At 36.4% G+C, this 23025-nt stretch overlaps 4 protein-coding genes across 5 annotated transcripts; 2 read left to right on the top strand and 2 right to left on the bottom strand.

The window, feature by feature from the left end:
- The first annotated feature begins 7755 nt into the window (after window positions 1–7755).
- LOC103864854 (ubiquinol-cytochrome-c reductase complex assembly factor 1) lies at window positions 7756–9562 on the top strand. The gene is made up of 7 exons (XM_009142621.3): window positions 7756–8031; window positions 8130–8343; window positions 8434–8600; window positions 8691–8815; window positions 8926–8986; window positions 9099–9147; window positions 9319–9562. The coding sequence occupies exons 1-7, from the start codon at window positions 7879–7881 to the stop codon at window positions 9384–9386; spliced, it is 837 nt and encodes a 278-aa protein (XP_009140869.1). The 5' UTR covers window positions 7756–7878; the 3' UTR covers window positions 9387–9562.
- A 3360-nt stretch (window positions 9563–12922) lies between these two features.
- On the bottom strand, window positions 12923–13783 carry LOC103864856 (oleosin 14.9 kDa). Its single transcript, XM_009142623.3, has 2 exons — window positions 13394–13783; window positions 12923–13257 (listed from the first exon to the last, which is right to left on the bottom strand). The coding sequence occupies exons 1-2, from the start codon at window positions 13708–13710 to the stop codon at window positions 13125–13127; spliced, it is 450 nt and encodes a 149-aa protein (XP_009140871.1). The 5' UTR covers window positions 13711–13783; the 3' UTR covers window positions 12923–13124.
- Window positions 13784–16928: 3145 nt separating this feature from the next.
- LOC103864857 (ethylene-responsive transcription factor ERF105) lies at window positions 16929–17971 on the top strand. The gene has a single exon (XM_009142625.3). The coding sequence runs from the start codon at window positions 17095–17097 to the stop codon at window positions 17746–17748; it is 654 nt and encodes a 217-aa protein (XP_009140873.1). The 5' UTR covers window positions 16929–17094; the 3' UTR covers window positions 17749–17971.
- A 623-nt stretch (window positions 17972–18594) lies between these two features.
- Window positions 18595–21243, bottom strand: LOC103864858 (putative lipase ROG1). Of its 2 annotated transcripts, XM_009142626.2 has the most exons (10): window positions 20790–21227; window positions 20639–20706; window positions 20486–20556; window positions 20201–20410; window positions 19908–20071; window positions 19743–19798; window positions 19609–19661; window positions 19418–19529; window positions 19097–19194; window positions 18595–18919 (listed from the first exon to the last, which is right to left on the bottom strand). In XM_009142626.2, the coding sequence occupies exons 1-10, from the start codon at window positions 20912–20914 to the stop codon at window positions 18848–18850; spliced, it is 1029 nt and encodes a 342-aa protein (XP_009140874.1). In that variant the 5' UTR covers window positions 20915–21227; the 3' UTR covers window positions 18595–18847. The 2 variants fall into 2 exon arrangements, with proteins under 2 accessions (XP_009140874.1, XP_033137963.1); XM_033282072.1 differs by lacking the exons at window positions 18595–18919; window positions 19097–19194 and adding an exon at window positions 19283–19314 and having other exon boundaries at window positions 20790–21243.
- Between the last annotated feature and the right edge of the window lie 1782 nt (window positions 21244–23025).

Raw genomic sequence — 23025 nt, 5'->3', positions numbered from 1 at the left:
TGAGAAGAAGTCCCAGCCCATGTCCCGCCATTATGGGAACGTGGTACGTGATCGACTGGTGCTTGTATCGATGGATCGTGGTGATGGTTCCTATGGCCATCAAATGCGGAGTGTCTCTCCACTGCCGAGGGAAAGTGCAAAGCGTGTACAGGCTGATCGTGAAGCTTCTCCACCGCAGTCTCAAGCGCGCCCGAGTCCTGATCAGAGAAGCTTGGGTGTGGCTGCTGGTACAAGGTAATTAGCTAGTGCTATTGTTACGCCTTCCCGGGGCGATAGCTTAGATGGGAACGTAACAAAACGTTTAAAAGGGACTCCTCGGTCTCTAGCGTTTGATACTTTGACAGAGCAGGATCCAAAACCGACTACTGAGGATGATCAGGTGATTGAAGCGCTCAACGATATGGATATTACGGAGCAGCTAGATGGTGGTTTGATGGATTGTGAGATGCAAGATGATGATTTGATGGGATTGGAGCTCGCAGAAATGGAAGATAAGAAAAGTCATGATAGGGCTGATCACGTTGCTGATCAAAATCGCAGAAGTTGGCTGGTAGATCGTAAAGACATATCAAGCATGGTTACAAGTCGAGTGCTTCTTTGGGCATTCAGAAAAAGAAATTTGAGATTCTTCTTCGAGGATCTCCACAGAAGAGATTAAAGAGTGATGGTTCGTCTAATGGAGATGATGGTTATATTTATTTTCCTGGTAGGCTCGGTTATCCTTGGTGGTTTTCTGGGTTTAGTGTATATATATATATTATAAGTATGAGTGAATGGCGGGTGTCGTCGAAGTGATGTTTAAGATATTATTCACGTCTATGGAATGATAGGCCTTATCTATGTATTTTTATTAGTTATGGAATATATTTCCACTGCATACAAATGGTGTTGATTGCTCGTGATATTATTGATATATGTTGGGGTGCGAGACTAGGCTCACTGAGTAAACTAGTTACTCATGACTCATTTGTGATGTAGGTAACCAGTAGGCGGGAGACCTTACTCTAGGACGGGAAGGAACAACATTAGCCAGCGGTAGTTTTATTATCCTTGCAAAGTCGTTTTGATATTTCTTATGTATAAAATTTATTGACCGAAAACCTAGAGGTTAATTTATAACAAATTTTGTAAGATGCTTTTGAATGATATATAAATAATGTTTTTAAACTACGGGTCATATGATATTAGTTCTTGTCCGGACGAACTAACTATCGGTTATTGCTTTTTCGGGTTGAAAGGCCTAGAGTGATATCTGATAGGAGTGTTGGTGTTCTTTGGTTGTTGGTCTAAGGCGATCGGAAGTTTTCTGAGAACCTCGGATCAACCATCGAGGAACATCGACTGTGTCATTTCTGGTCATCTACGATCGGGGGTGTCACAGTTCGTCTCTTGTAACTCGTGTGTTTGGTGGAACTGGAGGCTCAAGACCCCACCACCATAGCTCGAGGAAACAGAAAACCGGCTCATCAAAGAGTGATGGTTCGATGGGGTCCAAAAACCCATCCCACCTTGATCAATAAGGATGCTCAGTTGGAACTGTAGAGGGATTGGAAACGACGTCACAGTTCGACGTCTTACGGAGATGTGTCAGAAGCATCGCCCAGGACTTGTGTTTCTTTCTGAGACGAAGAACAGAAGACTGCTATTGCAAAACATTCAGGCTGACTTAGGATTTGATCATTTGTTTACTGTTGAGCCACTTGGACTCAGCGGAGGTTTAGCTTGATTTTTTATGGATGAATTTCACGTTAATGTTTTATTTTCAAATAATCGTATGATTGACATTGAGGCAGTCATTGATGGAATAAAAGTCTATATGACGTTTGTTTATGGAGATCATGTACTAGAAAGACGAGATCAAGTTTGGGAACGTCTTACGCGTTTCTTAACAACAAGAAAAGGACCTTGGTTCATGATAGGAGATTTTAATGAAATAACATGTCATAATGAGAAAGTAGGAGGAAGACAACGCCCTGATAGTTCCTTTCTTCCTTTCAAGGAGATGCTTAATGATTGTGGTATGATAGAATTTCCTTTCACGGGAGATATGCTTTCTTGGGTGGGGAAGAGAGCAGGAGGATCAACAGTTCGATGTCGTTTAGACAGCGCAGTGGGAAATGCGGACTGGCATGAGAAGTTTCCCCACTCGACTGTAAAGTACATGAGACTATGGGGATTGGACCATCGTCCGATTCTTGCAGACATACTCATAAAGCCAACGAGAAGATCCAAAAAGTTTAAGTTTGATAAAAGATGGTTGGATAATGAGGAGCTACGGCAAGTTATCCTTGAGGGATGGAAATCTCCTGGTCTTCCTCCCAATGCGACTATTATGGAACATATTTCCAGCTGCAGGAGAGCCTTGAGTGAATGGCAGAAGTCAATTCAGCAAAATTAGTGGAAGAGCTTAAAGAAAAGGTGGAAGGCTTGTATGCAGATGATAATGCCACAACTGAGGGAATTGCAGCAGCCCTGAAGGAACTCTTAGATGCTCTTAAAGCGGAAGAGATGTTCTGGAAGCAGAAGAGTCGGGTGTTTTGGTTGAGAGAAGGAGATAGAAATACAAAAAAAATTCATGCCTTGACGAAGCAAAGAGGAGCAAGAAATAAGATCACACAGCTCTTGGATGAGAATGGAAACATTGTTGAGGATGAAGAAGGACTAGTAGCCATTAGCTACTAGTTACTTTAGGCAGATTTTTCAATCATCGAATCCGGAGGAAATTGAGGAGGCGCTGGCTCAAGTGCCAACGATAACTGGTGCTATGAATGACAACCTTACAGCTCCGGTCTCTGAATGGGAGGTCAAATTAGCGTTTTTTGCCATGCACCCAAATAAGGCACCAGGACCAGATGGGATGACTGCGCTTTTCTACCAGAAATTTTGGGATATAGTAAAGGAGGATTTAACTCTTATGGTTAATAAATTCCTTTTTGAGGGGACGGTGGCGAATGGACTGAATGACACAAATATATGTCTCATCCCAAAGATAACAAAGCCTAATGCAATGGCTCAGTTTAGACACATTAGCCTGTGCAACGTCAGCTACAAGATAATTTCTAAAGTCTTATGCCAGAGGTTAAAAAAAGTGCTACCAGGTTTGATATCGGAAACCCAGTCAGCCTTTGTTGCTGGGGGACAGATTTCAGATAATGTTATGATCGCTCAGGAAATGTTCCACGCTTTGCGAACGAAAACCAAGTGGATGAAACAAAAGGATGGCCATCAAGACAGACATGAGAAAAAAAGCATATGATAGGATGAAGTGGTCGTTTATTGAATTTGTCCTGCGCAAGATGGGTTTCTCAGAAACTTGGATCAACTGGGTCATGCGATGCATTACATCGGTGAAATATAAGGTTCTCATGAATGGAGAGCCAAGAGGGAATATTATTCCAGGTAGAGGACTACGTCAAGGAGATCCTTTGTCTCCTTTCATTTTTATTCTATGCACGGAAGCGCTCGCTAGCCTTCTTAATCATGCAGAGATCCAATGGAAGATAACAGGGATGCGTGTTACACGCACGTGACCGTCGGTATCCCTCCTTCTCTTTGCTGATGATAGCCTTTTCTTCTGTAAGGCGGAGCCCTATGAATGTGAAGAAGTAATGAAAGTAGTCAGGAAATATGGTATAGCATCTGGTCAACGTATCAACTTTGACAAATCGTCCTTACTCTTTGGTAAGCGGATTAATGCAAATACGAGACAAGAGATTAAAGATGCACTTGGGATACAGAATGAAGGAGGAATGGGAACATACTTAGGCATCCCCAAAGACATAAGAGGATCTAAATGCAAACTTTTTGCATTCCTGAAAGATAAGATGATGCATAGAGTGAATGGATGGACAGGTAGATGGCTCTCAAAAGGTGGAAAGGAAGTGCTGATTAAATCCAGTCTGCTCGCTCTTCCGACATACGTCATGTCGACTTTCCTGCTCCTATTGGAGATATGTGAAAATTTGGCCAGTGCCATCGCTCAGTTCTGGTGGAGCTCGAATCCACCAAAAAGAGGAATACACTGGGCGTAATGGGAAAAAGTCTGCCTACCCAGGGAGGAGGGTGAAATTGGCTTCCGATTGATTCATGAGTTTAATCTGGCGCTTTTGGCTAAACAACTAGGGAGACTAGTACAGTTTCCTGATTCTCTGGTGGCCCGAGTCTTACGGGGAAGGTATTTTAGATTGAGCTCTCCACTGAGAGTAAACGCTGCTAGCAGCCCATCCTATGTGTGGACTAGCATTTCTGCTGCAAGGAAATTGCTATTACTGGGAAATAGACAGAAGATATACTCAGGCTATGAGGTTAAGGTATGGGAGGATCCATGGATTCCATCGAACCCCGCGAGGCGAGCTGCCCCCATAGCTCCAGTGATGCATCCTAATATGAGAGTAAGCGATCTTATTGATCAAGGATTGAAGGATTGGGATGTGGGACTATTGGAGAACTATGTTCATCCTGAGGATATACCACTCATACGGAGTTTGTCCATAAGCTCAACTCATCGTCGTGATACTTTTTGCTGGAACTTTACAAGAAATGGCTAATACACGGTCAAATCTAGATATTGGGTGGCTCACAATTTATTAAAGTTAACGGAGGAAAATGAAGTTTTGGAGCCAAGTATTACAAAGCTCCAAGCTTTTGCGTGGAAATTGAAGGCTCCTACGAAGATATGTCATCTTATATGGCAGTTGTTAACTGGTCATGTGGCAGTAACGAGGAACTTAGTTAGACGTAATATGAGGTTTGACAATTATTGCCCAAGATGTGGAGAAGCAGAGGAGACCGTCTCACATGCAATCTTTGAATGCCCACCAGCTCTTCAAGTGTGGTCTTTATCATCAACTCCGACATGCCCAAATATTTTCCCGGTATTGAGCGTCTACACAAACATGGATTATCTATTCTGGAGGAAAAATAGTATCATTGAGCCAGAGCAAGATAGGGATCCTTATCCCTGGATAATATGGTTCATTTGGAAGGCTAGGAATGAAAAACTCTTCAAGGGAATAGATAGAGATCCTTTGGAACTAGTTAGACATGTTGAGAGTGAATGCCAAGCCTGGTTTGATGCTAATGAAGTGGTACAAGCAGTGACACAAGACATTATAAATGAGGAACCCCAAGCCGTAAGTTTGGGAAATATTTGCTTGTTAGATGGATCTTGGACATCTTCTGCTAACTTTAGTGGATGTGGATGGACATGGATGGATAGTTCTGGGAACACTCAACTTATGGGGACAAAAAACTTTCCTCGACGTGAATCAGCCTTGCATTCGGAGGTAGAAGCACTGCGGTGGGCGATGGAGAATATGCTGCAACATTCGACCTGCTAGAACTTTAGGATAGACTGTAAGGAACTAATTGCAATGGTAAAGGATCCTCAGGCGTGGCCAAGCTTTGCGACAGAATTGGAGAGAATAGAGACGCTACAGATATGCTTCCCGGATTTCAACATCACTCACGTTCCACGGGCGCACAATCAGACTGCTGATTTTTTAGCTAAGACTGCTATATCTTTCCGTAGGGAGTTACACTTTGTTGGTTATTCTATTCCGGTTTGGTTACCCAGACCACCTCAAGTTTGAGTAATAGAATGGCCTTTTGACGTCAAAAAAAACACACATTATTTCTCAAATAGTTTTTAAATATTTAATTAGAAAAAAAAAAAGAACAAATTTATACGCATTGCAGGAATGAGAGTCTCATTGTTCTGAACATTTAAATAAAATTGGAGTATTTAAAATTAAACATCATATTTTTGATGAGATTTAGTAATTTATATCTAAAACTTCATTTAAGTTCTATGAAATATATATTATATACCCAAATAATATAATAAAGTTAATAGAAATGACAAATTCAAAAAATAACAATTAATGTCTAAACACTAAAATCAAATACTTTTCCTATCTTAGAATAAATATATCTTAAAATAAGAAATCTACATAAGGAAACTTTTGTAAATTAATATCTCTATAAATTAATAAAATTTCAAAGTTCCAACATTATTAATTTATAGAGGTTTTACTGTACAATGTTGAATTTTAAATTTGGTGAACCAGAAAAGCGTAGGAAAAGAAATGAATTGGACTTCTATCCTTAGCCTTAAACTCAATTTAAAAACTAAATGAATAATAAAGTATAACTATAAAAGTGATAACAAAAATTTAGCGTATATCATTTAGTAAGAAGGATAGAATACGAAATGAAAATAAGGATCAAATACATAAGTCTGGTTATAAAGCGGCTATCAAATACACATATTAAGAAAATGCTTAAGTTCTCTATATTATTTTTAATTATAATTCCACATTATTTTTTATTTGATCGATACATAAGGTAAAAATAAGGATTAAACTGATTTTTTATATATCAAAAATGTAAAACTGATATTTATATTGAAACAAATTTTAAAATATGAAATATTTTTATGGAATGGAAAGAGGATAGTATTAGAGTCTTTTAGACCACAAACTGGAACCTAAAATCCAAAAAACAAAATTAAAAAACAATGAGATTTTACACCACCAACTCGAGAGAAAAGGTGCGAAAAAATTAACTTGGAAGCTAATATATTAAAGATTAATATCAAATAAATAATTATTATACAATAATCAAAATATAAATAATACAATGTATGTCTAGATTTTAAATATTTAGATACAAAATTTATATTAATATAATTATTCATTTATAAAATGAAAATATTTTATAACCAATAAAATAAAAAATAAAAAAAATCCAGCTGCGTAGCGCGGGTAATTACCTAGTACTATCTAAAGTATTTTCTGCTTTTCAGAAAACCTTGGACTTTCACTTTGTCAAACAAGTAGTGACAACAGAATAATTGTTGGTCTTACGCACTCGCATGTGAATACCTGTTCCTCTCCTCGCAAATGCTCTTAAAACAGATAAATATGAATCTTTGTGTAGGTCTCAGGCATAAGAATGTGGTGTTGTATCCACTGATCATCATGCTTTGAAAATAGTTGTATATATTGATATTGGGTTAGATAGATCTGGTTAACAGAACAGGTTTGATGGGTTCTTGAGAAATTTTTGGTAGCTCAGTTTATAAACATGAAGATTTCTGGAAACATGATTGGAAACCGTTAGGCATTCAAGGGGAGATTCTAAATTGAGGAGCTTTCTCAGACGATGAGCAGAATGATAACTGAATAAACAAAGATCAAATCGAAGAAGAATGGAGGATGAAGCCACTGATAATTGGTTGATTTTGCTATGTCGTATTGCAAGAGCTCACAAGAGAAGAGGACACTAATAAACTCTTCTCTAAATTTGGTCTCATGTAAGAAACATTCTAAACTAGTTTTCATCCATGGTTTTTATTTTTCTATTACTGCTCTCTATATGGTTGCGAGGAGCTTTGCTCTATGGGAAGAGCTGGAGATATTTGTGATTAAATTTTTAAATTAGATATAAAATCTTTATACAACAAACACTAAATATATTTTACATCTAAAATAAGATTTCATTTTTATTCATAAATTTAAGATAAACAACGACAAAATTAAATATAATAAAACCAAAAATATCAATTATAACACATTATTTCTCAAATAGTTTTTAAATATTTAATTAGAAAAAAAAAAGAACAAATTTATACGCATTGCAGGAATGAGAGTCTAATTGTTCTGAACATTTAAATAAAAATTGGAGTATTTAAAATCAGACATCATTAATTCAAACTTTTCCAATGATCTTCCCGACGAGGGCGTAAGTTAGCGTTAGTAATAATAAAAGGCTGAATAGTCGCTAACGTAGACGAGTAAAGATCCACACAAAAGTCGGCGACGGAGAGGGTTTTAGAGAAACGCTGCATCAACCCAATCCCCTCTCACTCGAGTCCAAATGTTTCCCAGATTAGGTCGAGCTGTCACTCAAATCTCAAAGCTCCGATCTTTCTCCTCAAATGCGTCGCCCTTTTTCTCGCGCTGTGGCTACGCGACTGTAGCTCAGGCGGATGATGCTCCGTCGCAGAATGATTTCCCCAGCAAATCTCCGGTAACATGTTTAATAGATGAATCTTGTGGTGTTTTAGATTCGTGCTTGTACTGGTTCTGGATGTTATGTGTCTGGTCTTTGATTAAACGTTTTGGCAGGTAAACTTGGATAAGCTGTTTTGGTCAAAGCCATGTTCACTGGCTCTTCCCAAAGACTCTCCTCTCAGAGTTGATGAGCCAGACTACCAAGGGGTTCGTCGCTTTATACTAAAGATGCTTTTGTTCTATAGCAAACAGAGCACTTCTATCCGTGGGGCAAACGTTATCTACAAGCGCATCATTGCTCAAGTCGACACACCTGCTATTTATGATGGTATCATTTGGTTTCTACCACAATTAAGATTATGTTTCTTCTTTCCTTGCTTTAATGCATTTGATCTTTGTGCTTTTGTCTCTGCTGCAGTGTTCAACTTGGAGAAAACCTTCAAAATAACATATTCCTTGCTTGTCCTTCATATGTGGCTTGTCTTACGCCGTTTGAAGCAAGAGGGAAAGGAAGGTGTTGATCTTGGTCAATATGTGTATGAGATCTACAATCATAATGTGGAAGTCAGGGTCTCTAAAGCCGGGGTTCGTCCTAGACTTGTTTTTTTTGCTATACACTAGTTTCCAAGATGAATCTCATCCTTAAAAATGAGATGTGTCTTGATCTAATTGCAGGTTAACTTGCTTCTCTTGACATGGATGAAGGAACTGGAGAGAATCTTTTTTGGAAATGTTGTTGCCTATGATGAGGCACTACTTCCAGATGCTAAACCAAATGATCTACAAATCAAGTTATGGAGGTAAAGCTTCTATAACGTTTATGCATTGAGTTCGGTAAAGATTACGCAGCAGCGAAATAGCTCGAGTTGAATTGTATATAACAGAACCTTAAATGGATTTGAATTTGTAGGAATGTATTTTCTGATGATGGAACAACAACACCTGATGAAACGGATTTGAAAGCAGCAAAGGCATGACGAGCTTCCCCCCTCTTCCTCTCTCACAAACACATAAACATACATACAGGTTTAGCCTTTTTGTACTAAACTGTTTGAGGTTTGAGACATCGCTTGTGTTTTACAGGCAATGGCAAGATATGTCCGGAGAGAAGTTGGTTCTCTTTCTCTAACAGGTGAATTACACTAACCTCCATTATCTTATAATGCTTTATAAGCTGGAACGTACAAAGTGTTTTAGATTTATAGTAACCTAAGAAGCTGGAGTTGGCATGACTGAATCTGTGACTCGCATTTGCAGTTGAAATAGACGTGTATAATGATCCGGGTTTTTTTTTTATGCACAGATAAAGAGTCCATATTCTCCGGCAACTTCTCCTTCACCCCCTTGGAGAACAAAGCCTCAGTGACTTGAAGGAACTGTGGCGCTTTGAGAATCAATCTTTCATCTGTTTTTTTTTTTTCTCTTCAATATTTTCTTATATCCAACAAGAGAAACCTACACAAGAGAATATGCTGGTTGGTAACAGCCGGATAATCACGAAAACATGGTGAAAGTTAAATAAGATTACTGCATTGCTTTTTCTAATATGCAAGATTGTAGTATTTAAAAGGGTTTTTAGTAATTAAACCCCTCAACTAAAGATGAATCGTAAAAAAAACCCTCAACTAAAAATCCTGTGAAATAAATCCTCAACTTTAGTTCCGTTAACATATGTTACCCTCCGTTTAAAAAACCGTGACGGAGGGTGACATATGTTAACGGTTTATAAGTTGAGGGTTTATAATGTTGAAAACTTAGTTGAGGGTTTTTTTTACGATTCAAAAATAGTTGAGGGGTTTTATCACTAAAAGTCATTAAAGGGTTTTTAAGTTATTTATTATTCATTTATACATTGTTTTAGATTGATTTGTAAGCCTTTAAAACTAATGTATATTATTAATACATTAATCTATTATAAAATTAATTTATACATTTTAAATTAATAATTTTCAACACGATTTACAACTTATTATAACTTCAAAATATTAAATTATTTGATATTTGGCAATAGTGATATAAAAAAAATGTGTGTTTATATCGTCATTTTCAAATATCAAATAATTGAAAGTTTCTAAGTTATATTAAATCTTAAGTAGTGTTGAGGATAATTCATCCATGAAGTTAATCTTTCTATTTGGAGTATGACGTACTTTTTCTTATTTTCATGATTTTCGTCATCAGACTCATACTTTCCTATTTTCCTATATTGTTCTTGATTTATTGTATTACTTTATGTTTCAAATATATTATTGATCAAGAAAATAAAAATATAATGTAGTTATTCAGAAATCAATGAGAATAAAAATAATCATGCATTATTTTGAAGGGGGGAGAAGTATGAACCGGATGACAGAAATCATGAAAAAAAGAAAAAGTGCGTCATACTCTAAATAGAAAGATTGACTTCATGGATGAATTATCTCAACACTACTTAAGACTTAATATAACTTAGAAACTTTCAATTATTTCATATTTGACAATCACGATATAAACACACAAATTTTTTTATATCACTATTTCCAAATATCAAATAATTTAATATTTCAAAGTTATAATAAGTTGTAAGTAGTGTTAAAAATTATTAATTTAAGATGTATAAATTAATATACAAATATATTAATGTATTAAAATTTATAAATTAGTTTTAAAGGCTTATAAATCTTAAAACAATGTATAAATGATAATAAATAATTTAATAATATTTAATGACTTTTAGTGATAAAACTCCTCAACTAAAGATGAATCGTGAAAAAAACCTTCAACTAAAAATCCAGTGAAATAAACCATCAACTTATAAACCGTTAACATATGTCACCCTCCGTCACGGTTTTTTAAACGGAGGGTAACATATGTTAACGGAACTAAAGTTGAGGGTTTATTTCACATGATTTTTAGTTGAGGATTTTTTTTACGATTCATCTTTAGTTGAGGGGTTTAATTACTAAAAACCCTATTTAAAAAGACCGATCGACCAATAATAATAGGTTAGGACAACAAATCAGTTATGTCAGTGAAATTAAAAGAAGGTACTGACTTGCAAGTGTAACGTGTATATAAAGAAACAAGCACAACTTATGAAGATTAAGATACAGAGGGATGCATATATGCAGCAGAAAGAGAATTGTAAATATTGAGAATATCAGAAATATGTCACCTTAATTCGTCTGTCTCTCAAGAATATCTCGTCTGTTCCCTAGAAAACTTTAATATAGATGTAATGATCATTTAGGTTTTGCTTTCTGTATAAAACCCTATTAATAATATCTTTTCATGATTAAAAGGAGCTAAGAGCAGCATTAACCGGATCTCTTATTGGGGGTTGTTAATGTTTTTAGGATTTAAAGAAAAAGATAAATACGTAAATAAACAAGGAACGTCGCTTAATTAAGAGGCAGAAGAAACGTCTCTAATGGGACACGTGTTGGTCATTGCTCGTGTCTGTTTCTCTCTCTCTCATTCCTCGACGATTCTGCCTCTTTGTCGTGATATCTCCTCGACGGAAACGTGAATCGGGCGAAAAGATTCGAACTTTTCGAAAATCTGAGACGGGAGAGATCGAGGGCGGCGATAGGTTCTGTGTATCGGGTCAACTTCCTGTTTGGTTCACTTTGAAGAGTCGCGATGAAGCTACAAAAGAGAGAGCTTCGGGTAGTGAAAGCGGGTTCGATGGTTATCCTGTTAAAGGTAATCACTTTTGCACTTTTGCATCATCCCAATTTGTTTAATTTTGATCTATATTGACTCTGGATTCTGGGGTCTCGTTGTCTTTATGATTCTCTGGTTCTGTTTTGTTGTGTTCAGTCTGAATAGTGAAGTTTGTTTATGTTGTGAGCACAGTGGAAGTAGTTACATTAAAAGGGTATGGTAGTGTCTCTGCATTGCTTATCTTTCTAATCTCTAGAGTTTTGTTGGTGTTTTTGCTTTAAGAATGATTCTCTGTATGAAGTGTGCACGGTGGTGTTTGCATTATTTTTCTGTAAGAACGAGTCTCTCAATGTGTAGCATGGTGTTGCAGAGTTTGGTTTTCTTGTGATTGGGAAAGATTGGCTCTCTCTTGTTGCTGTCCATAGTGATCGTTGGTTGCTCTCTGTTTCTTTCTACTTTAGTGCTCGCCTTAATCGCAACGAGAGGTATCTTTTTCTTCTCTCTTTAATTTTCTTCTCTTCTTTACAGTTTTGTTACAGTGTTCTCAGTTGTTTTGTGTTTTGATGAAGAAGGCATGGCTTGTGTTTCTGTTATGTTTCTTGGCTTTTTAAAGGATAAAGTGTACTGTGAAAAACTAAGACTTTTATGATAATCAGTGAGCTTGTTTGGAAGAGAAATTGATTGCTGTGTTTTTCCCTTCGGTGTGTGTGGATTTAGATAGGGTACCTATTTATGATAATCAGCTGCTTTTGGCATTTAGATAGGGTACCTATTTTTGGTCCATGAAACTAGACTTTGCAGGAAACAGCTATTCAGTCTCATCAACGATCTCTCGACTCTCTTTGATGTAGTGACTGGTAGGAAACCCATCAAAGACAGTAAGCCAAGCTCAGATTCTGGAAGCAAATCCAGCTGATGGTGTCCCTTTTCACACGTCTTGCTTCAAGTGCCCTCACTGCAAATCCATCCTTCAAGTCAGTTTCTTTCTTCCCCTTTCATCACTCTCTGTCTATGAATATGAATGAATGTTTGATAATAACTTGGATTGTCTACGTTGATGTTTTCATATGTTTGTTCTTCTTTCTTTGTTAAAAAAATTTCTTTTTAAGAACCCTTAAATAAGATACTCCCATTGGAGCACAAAATTGTTGGTGTTTCTTAACTAAGTTTCTTAAATAACATTTAATACTTAAAAATGATTAAGAGACCCAAAATGGGTTTTTGGATTAATGATGCTCTAAATAAAACCATACACATGCTAATGTATGACAAGGATAAAACATTACTTTGATACATTTTGTTTTGAAAAAGATAAAAAAAAGAACTAAGATGACAATGTTGACAACATACACTCATGTTATTATTACTCGTTACGTTACAACACAAGCAGTGAGAAAACGAAGAAAAGAGATCAAACGATGGATATGACAATTTGTGTGGAAATAGTTTTATCTGACATTAATTTTAAGAAGCTGCTTGTTGGTGTTGCTGATGGACTCCAATGTTGTGCTGCCCAGACTTGGTATCATACCCTCTACTTCCCACCTTCATTCGAGCACTCTCTATCTTCTGATCCGATCCAGACCCCGTCATGTGCCTAGAAACATTCACCGTATATATATTATTTCTCCAATATTCAAACTCTTTATATAAATAGGTGAAGAGAAAGGTATGATTTGAAAACGTAGGTCACAGTTTTGTGTGTTTACGTCATCTATATATTATATATTAACCTGTAGAGCCAAGAGAAGGCGGTTATGGCGGCTATACCAAAGCCACCGGAGGCAAGGAACCCAGTGATGATGAGAACCACGGTGATCACCGCTGGGACCAAGACAGGGCTAAATATAATAAGCAGAGGAGTGGCTACAGCGAGTGCTATCACTGTACCGGCGAGTGTTAAGCCTGAGAGGACTAGGAGGGATCCACCGGCTGCGACACCAGTCGCTACCTTCACCATCTGCGCCCCTGTCTTCGGATGGTCTCTGTCTAGGGTACTTCTACTGTCTCGGACTATTATGTCTTGATGGGTTCTTGTTTGATTCGCCATTGATTCTTGTTATGATCTCTCCGACACAAAAATAGAAGAAATCAGCAGAGGGAGATTAGATAGTAATATATTGGGCGTGAGCAATGATGATATATGAATAAGGGAGATGGGTAGAAAGCTGGTGAGTCCCCTTTGCTTGTCCGTTCCACGTGTTGAGAATGTTTTCATGCAGCCGTAGCATCTGTAAAAAGGGGGCTCCCTTTTGCGACACATAATATTTGTTTGTTTTGAAGTTGTTCGTCGTTGGAGTAAATAAGACCAAACGGAGCACAGAGGGACCGGGTCGTCGGTTATGGGCCTGATCTTTACCCTATGGGTTGACATCAACTAACCCTATGTACATCCAAACTTTTAACTCCTCCATTTTTCCTCTACATTAATTATTTGATTAATTTTCAAAAAAAATTTATCTAATTATATCTAATCATGTTTAATTAGCATAAACAAAATTAAAATGATTACCTAGTATTTTCAGTCGAGTAAAACCTAAATCCGACCCTTAATCCTTATCAGAGAGTCAAGATTTATATTTATGAGTTAGGATTAAAAGTCAGACTTAGGTTTAAATCGGCTGTAACTATTGGATAATCACATTAAACAAAACACATGTATTAATTAAATGTGATTATGCATAACTAAATAAAAATTGTGGAAGTTGATCAAATAATTAGTATAGAAAAAAAATTGAGGAGCTAATTTTTTTGGTGCAGATAGTACAGAGGGATCAATTGATATTGAACTCTTACCCTATAAATACATGTTTGGAATCAAGTCCAACTTAGTTAGTCCACAAAGAGTAGTTGTAATAGTTTGTTGCCTCTAAGAGTAAAGAGCTTAAAATTTAAAATTCGATTATTGATTGTAAACTTAAATAACTTGGAATATCCGGGATTGCTTCCAGAATGCCGTGTGAATATCTTTCAAACTATGTAAATCCCATATCAAAACCAAATAAAAGAAAAGGTTCCTGGGATGAGTACACCCGCTCAAAATATATCACTCACAACTACGACATCTGAAAAAGAAATAAAATTAGTATTCATGAAAAAGCTTATGGCCAGATGGTATGACAGCGTTGTTTTATCAACAGTCCTAGACTATTATCAAAGCCGATATCATTAACATGGTTGACGAGTTCTTACAGACGAGTTCCTACAGATGAGTTCTTTCGATGAGATGCTAAATTTAACAAATATTTCTCATTCCAAAAACAATGAGACCAAGTGTGGGGTATACGTTCATATCGAAGGTATTATGTTAGTGGCTGAAACTTAGACTCCCACAATTGATTTTAGAGATTCAGTCTACTTTTGTTTCAGGAAGATTGATTTCAGATAAAATTCTTATAGCTCAAGAAATGTTATATTGGCTTAGAACGATGTAAGTAAAAAAAATTGGCTATCAAAATGAATATGAGTAAAGCAAATTGTAGGTTAGAATGGCCATTTATACAAGGGTTGCTACCGAAAAGTGGGTTCTCTCCAAAATGGGTATCATGAAGGATGGAGTATATCTCATCGGTTAAGTACAAAATACTAATAAATAAACAACCAAAAAGACATATTATATCAAAGAGGATATTAAGAAAAGAAGATCATTTATCATCATATTTGTTTATTTTGGGTATGGAAGCACTGATTGTAAATATTCAAAAAGAGGAAAGAAAAAAATATTAAACATGCTTAAAGATAGCAGAGGAAGTCCGGTGATTTCCCACCTATTATTTACAGATTACCAGTAAAGAGTAATCTAAAAATATGAGTGATGAAATGTGACACACAATCTGCAATATGTAGAGTAGATGAGAAAACGATGAACCATGTCCTCTTTGAGTGCCTCCCAACGATTCAAATATGGACTCTCTCAAGGATTCTCACAAATCCAGAAAGGTTTCTTATGCAGTTGGCTTCACTAATATGAATTATTTGCTTTGGAGAATAACACCACATCAGTGATCATTATTTCGCTTGGATTCTATGATATATTTAGAAATGTCGTAATACCAAGGTATTTAACAGTATTGACAATGATCGTTCAGATATTTTGTGGTTACTAGAGACAAAAGCCATACTATGGAATAAAGTGCAAATGGCAATAGCCTAAACTAAAACACAAACATTAAACACTATGAAAGAGGAAATACAAAGTATACCACCTAGATTAAGAAAATAGTACTTGCAAATGAGTTTTGGAAGGATAAAGACAATTTCTCAAGATAAAGATGGTATAGTACACTAGCAGGGTTGAAGATTGAGATCGGACATGGGTCCCGAACTCAATATACAAAGACAGATAAATTTACACAGTGTTCGAAATCAATCAACTACGTAGTTACCAATTTGATTAGCACATTGTTGATAGTTTATGTTGATCACAAAAAAAATAACATTTTTTTTTTAATTTTGATTCAGATTTGGTTTTAATATTTAAGAAATATATTAATTTTTATTTATCATAAAAAATAGCAGAAAACTAAATTACATACATTTAATTATTTTACGTATAATGAGTATCTATTTTTAGCTATAAAATTAGCAATTTATATTTATATTTTATAGAAAAAAATTGTAGATTTTCTATTTTGACAATTTGAAATTAACGGATGTTTATTTCAAACTAAAGTTGACGAATATTAAATTTGAAATTGAAATTTATTTAATGTATTTAACATAAATAAAAATCAATATATTAAAATAGAATTTCTTCAAAAGGAACTGAGACACACAAAAGAACTTTGGGAGTGATTGGTTGGGTTGTAGGAAGTGACTTTAGTTTTAATTTCTATCTACAACCTTAAATACTACCAATCATGTTTTATCTTAGTTTTTAAAGGTACAACAAAAAAACTAAAAATACAGCAAAAACATACAAAAATGGTTGTAAAATTTTTATTTTCTAAAGCCTCATCTTTTTAGTTATAGGAAATTTTAAAACTACATCCCTTAAAGCTAAATCAAAAATTTCTACAAACTAAATTATAAAGTAAATTTTCTACGGTTATTACAGCCCAACCAATGATCTTTTTTATAAAAAAAAAGACCATTTTTATGTCTCTCGGATATGAACAATCCCTTTTATAAAAAAAAGACCATTTTTATGTCTCTCGGATATGAACAAGTTCGTAGATAGACACTAGCTGATGGGTCCCTCATAAAACAAAGGACAAAAACAATAAAGATAGTCCACTTGCCACACTCCAAAGCAACAGTGAAACTAAACAAGTCAATAAAATTGAAAAGGATCCTTCCTCTCTCCAACCAAAGAAGAAGCTAACTAGGAAACTTCTCAGTCTCACTTCCTTCTTCTATATAACCTCCCCAAATCTCAAATCCAAAACTCCACAACACAATCAAAACCATAAACCAACGACTCCAAGTCTCATATATGGCTTCTTCACAAGACCAATCAGCTTTGGACCTCATCACTCAACACCTCCTTACCGATTTCCCTTCCTTGGAGACTTTCGTCTCTAGCATCCATCAGAGCACCACCTCCACTCTTAGCCAACGCAAGCCATCTCTTGCCACCATTTCAGTTCCTACTACTGCACCGGTGGTTCAAGAGGATGATCATAGGCATTACAGGGGCGTGAGGCGTAGGCCGTGGGGTAAGTATGCGGCTGAGATCAGAGACCCAAACAAGAAAGGCGTTCGTGTCTGGTTAGGTACTTTTGACACGGCCGTGGAGGCTGCAAGAGGTTACGACAGGGCTGCTTTTAAACTAAGAGGAAGCAAAGCCATTCTTAACTTCCCACTAGAAGCAGGCAAGCACGAGGACTCTGGAGACAACAACACTGTGGCTTTGAAATCTAAGAGGAAGAGACCAGAAACACAGGATGAAAACCATGGCAGAAACCTGATCAGCCATAAAGCTGTGAAAAGGGAAGAGACGGAAGCTCAGGGTGAAGCTTGTCCGTTAACACCGTCAAGTTGGATGGGGTTTTGGGACGGAGTAGAGGGTATAGGGATGGGACTATTCTCTGTGCCTCCGTTATCTCCTTATCCATCGCTAGAACATTCTCAACTCGGAGTTAAGTAAGCTTATGGTGTCAAATTGGGAACAAACCAACATTAGGTGACATCTGCAACTTTGGATCATCGGAAAGCAAAACGCAAATAAGACAGTAATGACACAAAAAAAAACATGTTAATGTTAAGGATTGTACTCAAGATTCCTCATGGAGTGAATTAGTTTCTAGATTGGTGATTGTAAATGGTTTGCTATATTCATTCGTTCTTCTCAATGCAATTATCTCTACTAACGAGTACTTCGTACAAAATGATGGCCGCGAATTCAAGACTTGTGTGGTCATCTGAAAGGACAGACAACCATATGCAGATGCACCTCGCTTTGACCTTTCACCATAGAACAAAAGAAAATCTTAGCAGCTAACTAAATAGATGGCAGCACATTGGTTTGGTAATGACCGACCCACTGGTCCTACAAAGACAATAAAGCTACTTGGGAACCCTTTAGGCTAAGCTGAAATACATGCTGCACAACATCAAACCAAGTGAACTCTTGATAAACACAAGAGTTCCAAACTTTTTTTTGATCATTAAGCCTTGGTTCAAGGAAAGAAAAAAGATCCTTAAGCTTCTCTTTCTCTGCTTGACATCTGAAGTAGAACACTTAAGAATGAATGAATATTGCAGATCATTATCAGCGTCTTGGCTGCAGATACAGAATCCCCAAGAGGCCTAGACGCATTGAATTCGATATGATAATGAAAAACAAAGCCATTCCGCTGTGATGCTCCACCAGTGCATCTGCTTCCAGATGTACGTGTGATATGTTAACATCTGTTCTAACAACAATGATAAAATTACATAACCTTTTCTAAGTTCCAAATCAAAGGAAACAACCAATGGGGAATACTGAAGATCGGAGTTCAGAGGTTGATTATCAAGTGAGACAGTTGGAATTCTTAAAAAGAGAAGGAATATATAAGCACAAAACTTCCGTTCACGCTACTTTATACTTTCAGTGCATCACATCCATGAATACATGATACAATTGAAATGAACAAAATTTCCTTTGTTGGTAACATCATGTATCATGTGAACTGGTCATAACTGACGTCAATCAGTCCTTAGTTGTTGTGTCCAGACTCGTGGGTGATGAAAATTATACTGATTTAGGGATGGAAATGATCAATGATATGCTCTATGACATCTGCTCCTTCTATATGCATAGTTTCGCTTTTAACCTGCAAACGGCATAACACATACAATTAGATTTCATATTTATACAACAAGGCATGTGGACACTAATCTTATCTGGAAATGTAACGTTCAAGGTTACAAAAACGGAACGATAAACATCAAGAGAAGATGCATTTAAAACCCTTAGGAGGGAAATGTTATATCTTAGGAGAGTGAGAGACCTGTATAACACTATGAGCAGCGAATCTCTGCCTACTACTGTGAAAGCTAACATCAACTTTTTCCCATGAGACAGTGGAGAGTCCTTTGATCATTTCCTCTGCAAATTTGAAAAGGCACCACGTTATTAAAACATGAAAGTAAGAAAAGAGAAGCACTACACATGGGTAGACAGACCCACATACGAATTGTTTGTACTTCTTTTACCAGCTAATGAGATCTAAAACATAGAAAACAGAAATACAAATAAGATAGAGGAGCAGTGAGTAATAACTCTGCAACAGAACCAATAAATACCTAAACAGGTACCAGTGCAAGCTTACCTTCAATGTCGTTCGAATGAGTTTCGCCTTCTGGTACGTCCTCACCATCACATGACTTGCAGAGTTCTTCGTAAACAATATGAGGATACTTCTCGTCCAGAGAATCTTCCCACTGGTAAACCAAGAAAATAATTCACATATAAGAGACCCATCGCATCAAAATCCTGAACCAAATGGAGTAAGTCATATACCTTAGGCAACTCACTGTCACGTCTAATAGAAGCCGTCCTCCAGCCAACGATGTCTATTCAGGTCTAGTAAAGGAAAAGAAATGTGATGGCACATGATAAATAGGATATTACTAAAAGTAAACGAGACAGGATACGATCATGGCCCACATTTGAATAAACCACCCGCCTTTTGAAGGCACGCAGTGCAGACCTGCAATAGAGGAAAAACATGTTTAGTGAGAAGAGATTCCCAGACATGGTTAAGTGAACTAATAGCTTGTGACAAATGGGGGGGGAGGGCATAGAGTGCATTGGCATACATGAAATGACAATCACCGGTATCTTCCACCATGCGTCGAAGCAAGGGAGGTTTTCCCTCTTCTTCATCTTTCAAGAAAAGGTGACGTCCAGTTCTTTTAAATATCCAGTGGATAACGAGACCTGCAACTTTCTCGAAGGAAGAAACCCCAAATAGAAACGGAACCTGGAAGCAAATACCAAAATTGTGTATAAGATAGTCATGTCTTTATTGTTTGCTTTTTGCGTTCACCAGAATCAATGAAGTTTTGGCTTGTTTTCAATTCCAAAACAAATGAAGAAAGGGCAGAGTTACCTGTCTATTACCCATAGAACCCAAATGGGGTGTAGCAACAGTGATGAAGTTCACAGCCTCTAAGCCACATATAGTGCCTTGGGAAGGCCCTTGCAGATTAGGTGGCTTGTAAAGCTTCCCAATAGCATATCTTGCAGCAAGCCCTCCCAAAGAATGAGCAACAAAGGAGATTTTGCGGATGTTTGGCCTTGTTTCAACAATTTCAAGGACCTGACACATAGAAAGAGGACTTGGCTACTATGAATGAATGAAGGAAAGAGAATGTAAGGATGCTTGCTTGCTAACCTCAGATGCAAGACGCTCGCCCATTACATCCACACCATCTAGAGTAAGGGCAGACGCATTTTTCTCACTACCTGCTTAAAAACAAGAAGATAAAGATTAGGGTAAAGGAACCATCTCTAATGTATCAGCAGAGGAAGAGTTGTTAGTTGTTACAGTGAACAAAGAGTTTGTGAGGTAGCCTTTTAACGAATTGCTCAGCTCCAAACTTCCAATCGTCCGTACTGAATTTACCAAAAATCAGGAAATTAAGATTACAGATAATGAGGAAATTATGATTACGGTACAAGAATCAAGCAGTAACCACCTTCCCAAGATGCCATGGACCATAACGACGAGGTGATCGGCGGCGGAGTTCTTGCAACTCCAAACGTCGAGGCTCCCATCGACCACAGACTCCGCCGAGCAAACGCCCTCCTCCTGCTTCTCCATGTTTGCAATTCGAATTAGATCCGAGATCAGATCCAAAAATGGTTTGGGGATTGAATTAATAGAGGAGGATAGGGTTTGTGGTTTAGGAGTAGAAAAGACAGACTTGCCAGAGAAGGAAACGGACGAAAATGTAACGGGGAAGAAATGAATCTTGGTATGTCGGCTTCGAGACGGAGTTGCCGACTTCCGGGGTCCCAAAACAAAAAGACAATATCTCTCTCTACGGCTTCGCTTTGGTAAATTGAAATACAAGATAGTTGAATCTAAGGGAGAATTTGTGAAATGACAATTCGATAGTAGTATTGATTTTGACAGAATTAAATATTTAACAATCAAGATCTGATATTGGATTTACAAATAACCATGATGAGATGATATTAAGAACAACATGTAAAGTTCAAAAAAAAAAAACAACATAACATGTATGATCATTATTTACACGAACTATTATCTACACCTTCCACATAACATATTAAATAGAAACATTTACACTATAAGTTACATTTCATCTTATTTTTACACTTTAAGACACTTTTCACTACTAGGACACTTTTCTTTAACTACTCTTTGTTTCCTAACTACTCTAGTTACATTTTCACGCTTTTATTCACGAGACCCAAAAACTAATCCTTAGGGCAATTTCGTAAATATTTCGCTCCTCACTTTTTTTCCAGTTTCTTTAGATGGCAACGAAAGAGAAACCATTCGCCTACTTCCGACAACGAGATTTATTTTCTCACTCTCTCCACTAAAGAATCCTCCAAAACATCCGTAGACATTCTTAATCCTCTGCCACTGCAACTCGGGTTATTCGTATACTTCCGACAACAAAATCTTATCGAGAGATTACACTTTTAACACAAGCAATTCCCTTTTTTTTTTGTCAACAACACAAAGAAATTCCCACTCCTCTGTTTTCATTTTTCGAAACGCAGTTGTTGTGGAGGGTGATTACCCGGCGATGAAATGCTCCGATTTGGTCACAATCGGTTAAAAAATCGAAAATTTCAGAAAGTCTCATTTTGAATTTTAAAATGTTGAAATCATAATTTTCATGTTAGATTCATAAGTTTAAGGCATAAAATGTAAAGAAAACGTAGAAAATGATGATATATAGAATAAGGTAGCCATTAAAAGGTTGCAGGGAACTTGAAAGCTTTATGAGGAAGATGATGAAATTTACAATAATGCCACTCAGTAAGAAAATTCAAAAATAGTTACAAAGGTGTACAAAAAGCTGAAATAGTATAGCTTGTTTTTTTTTATGGAAGGTGTACATGTTCAAAGGTGTAAGTGTACATGTGGATTTTGTCAAAATGATGTACATGTGGATACAATGTTTTCTGTACATACTGTTGAAACACGTAGTTTGCACTAGCTTTGTAAATGTTTAAGTGGTCATTGTATCGTGAAGATGCTCATTTAGAAATCAAGAAAATAAACATATGGACATCATATTATACAATGTACATATGGACATCATATTATACAATGTACATATGGACATCATATGCATACCACTTTTCATATTTTATGTTTTTGATATTTTGTGTTTCGATTTTATACTTCTTAGTAGAGTAATATGCAAAATCATGTTGCTTTGTATATTTCAAACCATCTATATAATAGTATGCACATGTATACATGTACATAAGTACATGTAATTGTTGTACATGTGTATATATATATATGTGTGCATATATAAGCATAAACATATGTAATTATTGTACATGTGTACACTTATATATATGTACATGTGTACACATATATATGTACATATATATATGTACGTTCACATGTATGTCCATTAGTAAATCTTGATTATAATACTATCTAATTATTTTTAATTTGAAAATAATGTATTACAATTTTCATGGTATAATATGGTGATTTATTGACAATGTACATTCACATGTACATATATACACATTTACATGTATGACCCATAATAAATCTTGATATCAAGAATTTCTTGGATTTTAGCATCTTATTTTAGTCTATTTTGATCATTTTAACTTGAATTTAGGAGTGTATATTGCATTTATGTGTTTAATTATATAAAATAGGGTTAAAATGCACTTTTGGGATTTTGGGATTAAATAGAGAGGATA

Source organism: Brassica rapa, chromosome A10 (assembly GCF_000309985.2).
Source record: "Brassica rapa cultivar Chiifu-401-42 chromosome A10, CAAS_Brap_v3.01, whole genome shotgun sequence".
Lineage (NCBI taxonomy): Eukaryota > Viridiplantae > Streptophyta > Magnoliopsida > Brassicales > Brassicaceae > Brassica > Brassica rapa.
Note: the sequence above shows the minus strand (reverse complement) of the source record. Positions and strands in the feature narration are given on the sequence as shown.

Bases quoted from the DNA above. Each gene is read 5' to 3' on its own strand.
- LOC103864857 (XM_009142625.3), top strand. From the start codon at position 17,095: ATGGCTTCTTCACAAGACCAATCAGCTTTGGACCTCATCACTCAACAC.
- LOC103864854 (XM_009142621.3), top strand. From the start codon at position 7,879: ATGTTTCCCAGATTAGGTCGAGCTGTCACTCAAATCTCAAAGCTCCGA. The intron at 8,601-8,690 runs GTTCGTCCTAGA...ATCTAATTGCAG, and splicing joins TCAGGGTCTCTAAAGCCGGG to GTTAACTTGCTTCTCTTGAC. The intron at 8,987-9,098 runs GCATGACGAGCT...TGTGTTTTACAG, and splicing joins CGGATTTGAAAGCAGCAAAG to GCAATGGCAAGATATGTCCG.
- LOC103864856 (XM_009142623.3), bottom strand. From the start codon at position 13,710: ATGGCGAATCAAACAAGAACCCATCAAGACATAATAGTCCGAGACAGT. The intron at 13,258-13,393 runs GTTAATATATAA...GAATGTTTCTAG, and splicing joins GCCTTCTCTTGGCTCTACAG to GCACATGACGGGGTCTGGAT.
- LOC103864858 (XM_009142626.2), bottom strand. From the start codon at position 20,914: ATGGAGAAGCAGGAGGAGGGCGTTTGCTCGGCGGAGTCTGTGGTCGAT. The intron at 20,411-20,485 runs GTTAGCAAGCAA...TCTATGTGTCAG, and splicing joins GCGAGCGTCTTGCATCTGAG to GTCCTTGAAATTGTTGAAAC. The intron at 18,920-19,096 runs GTCTCTCACTCT...TGCCGTTTGCAG, and splicing joins CTGCTCATAGTGTTATACAG to GTTAAAAGCGAAACTATGCA.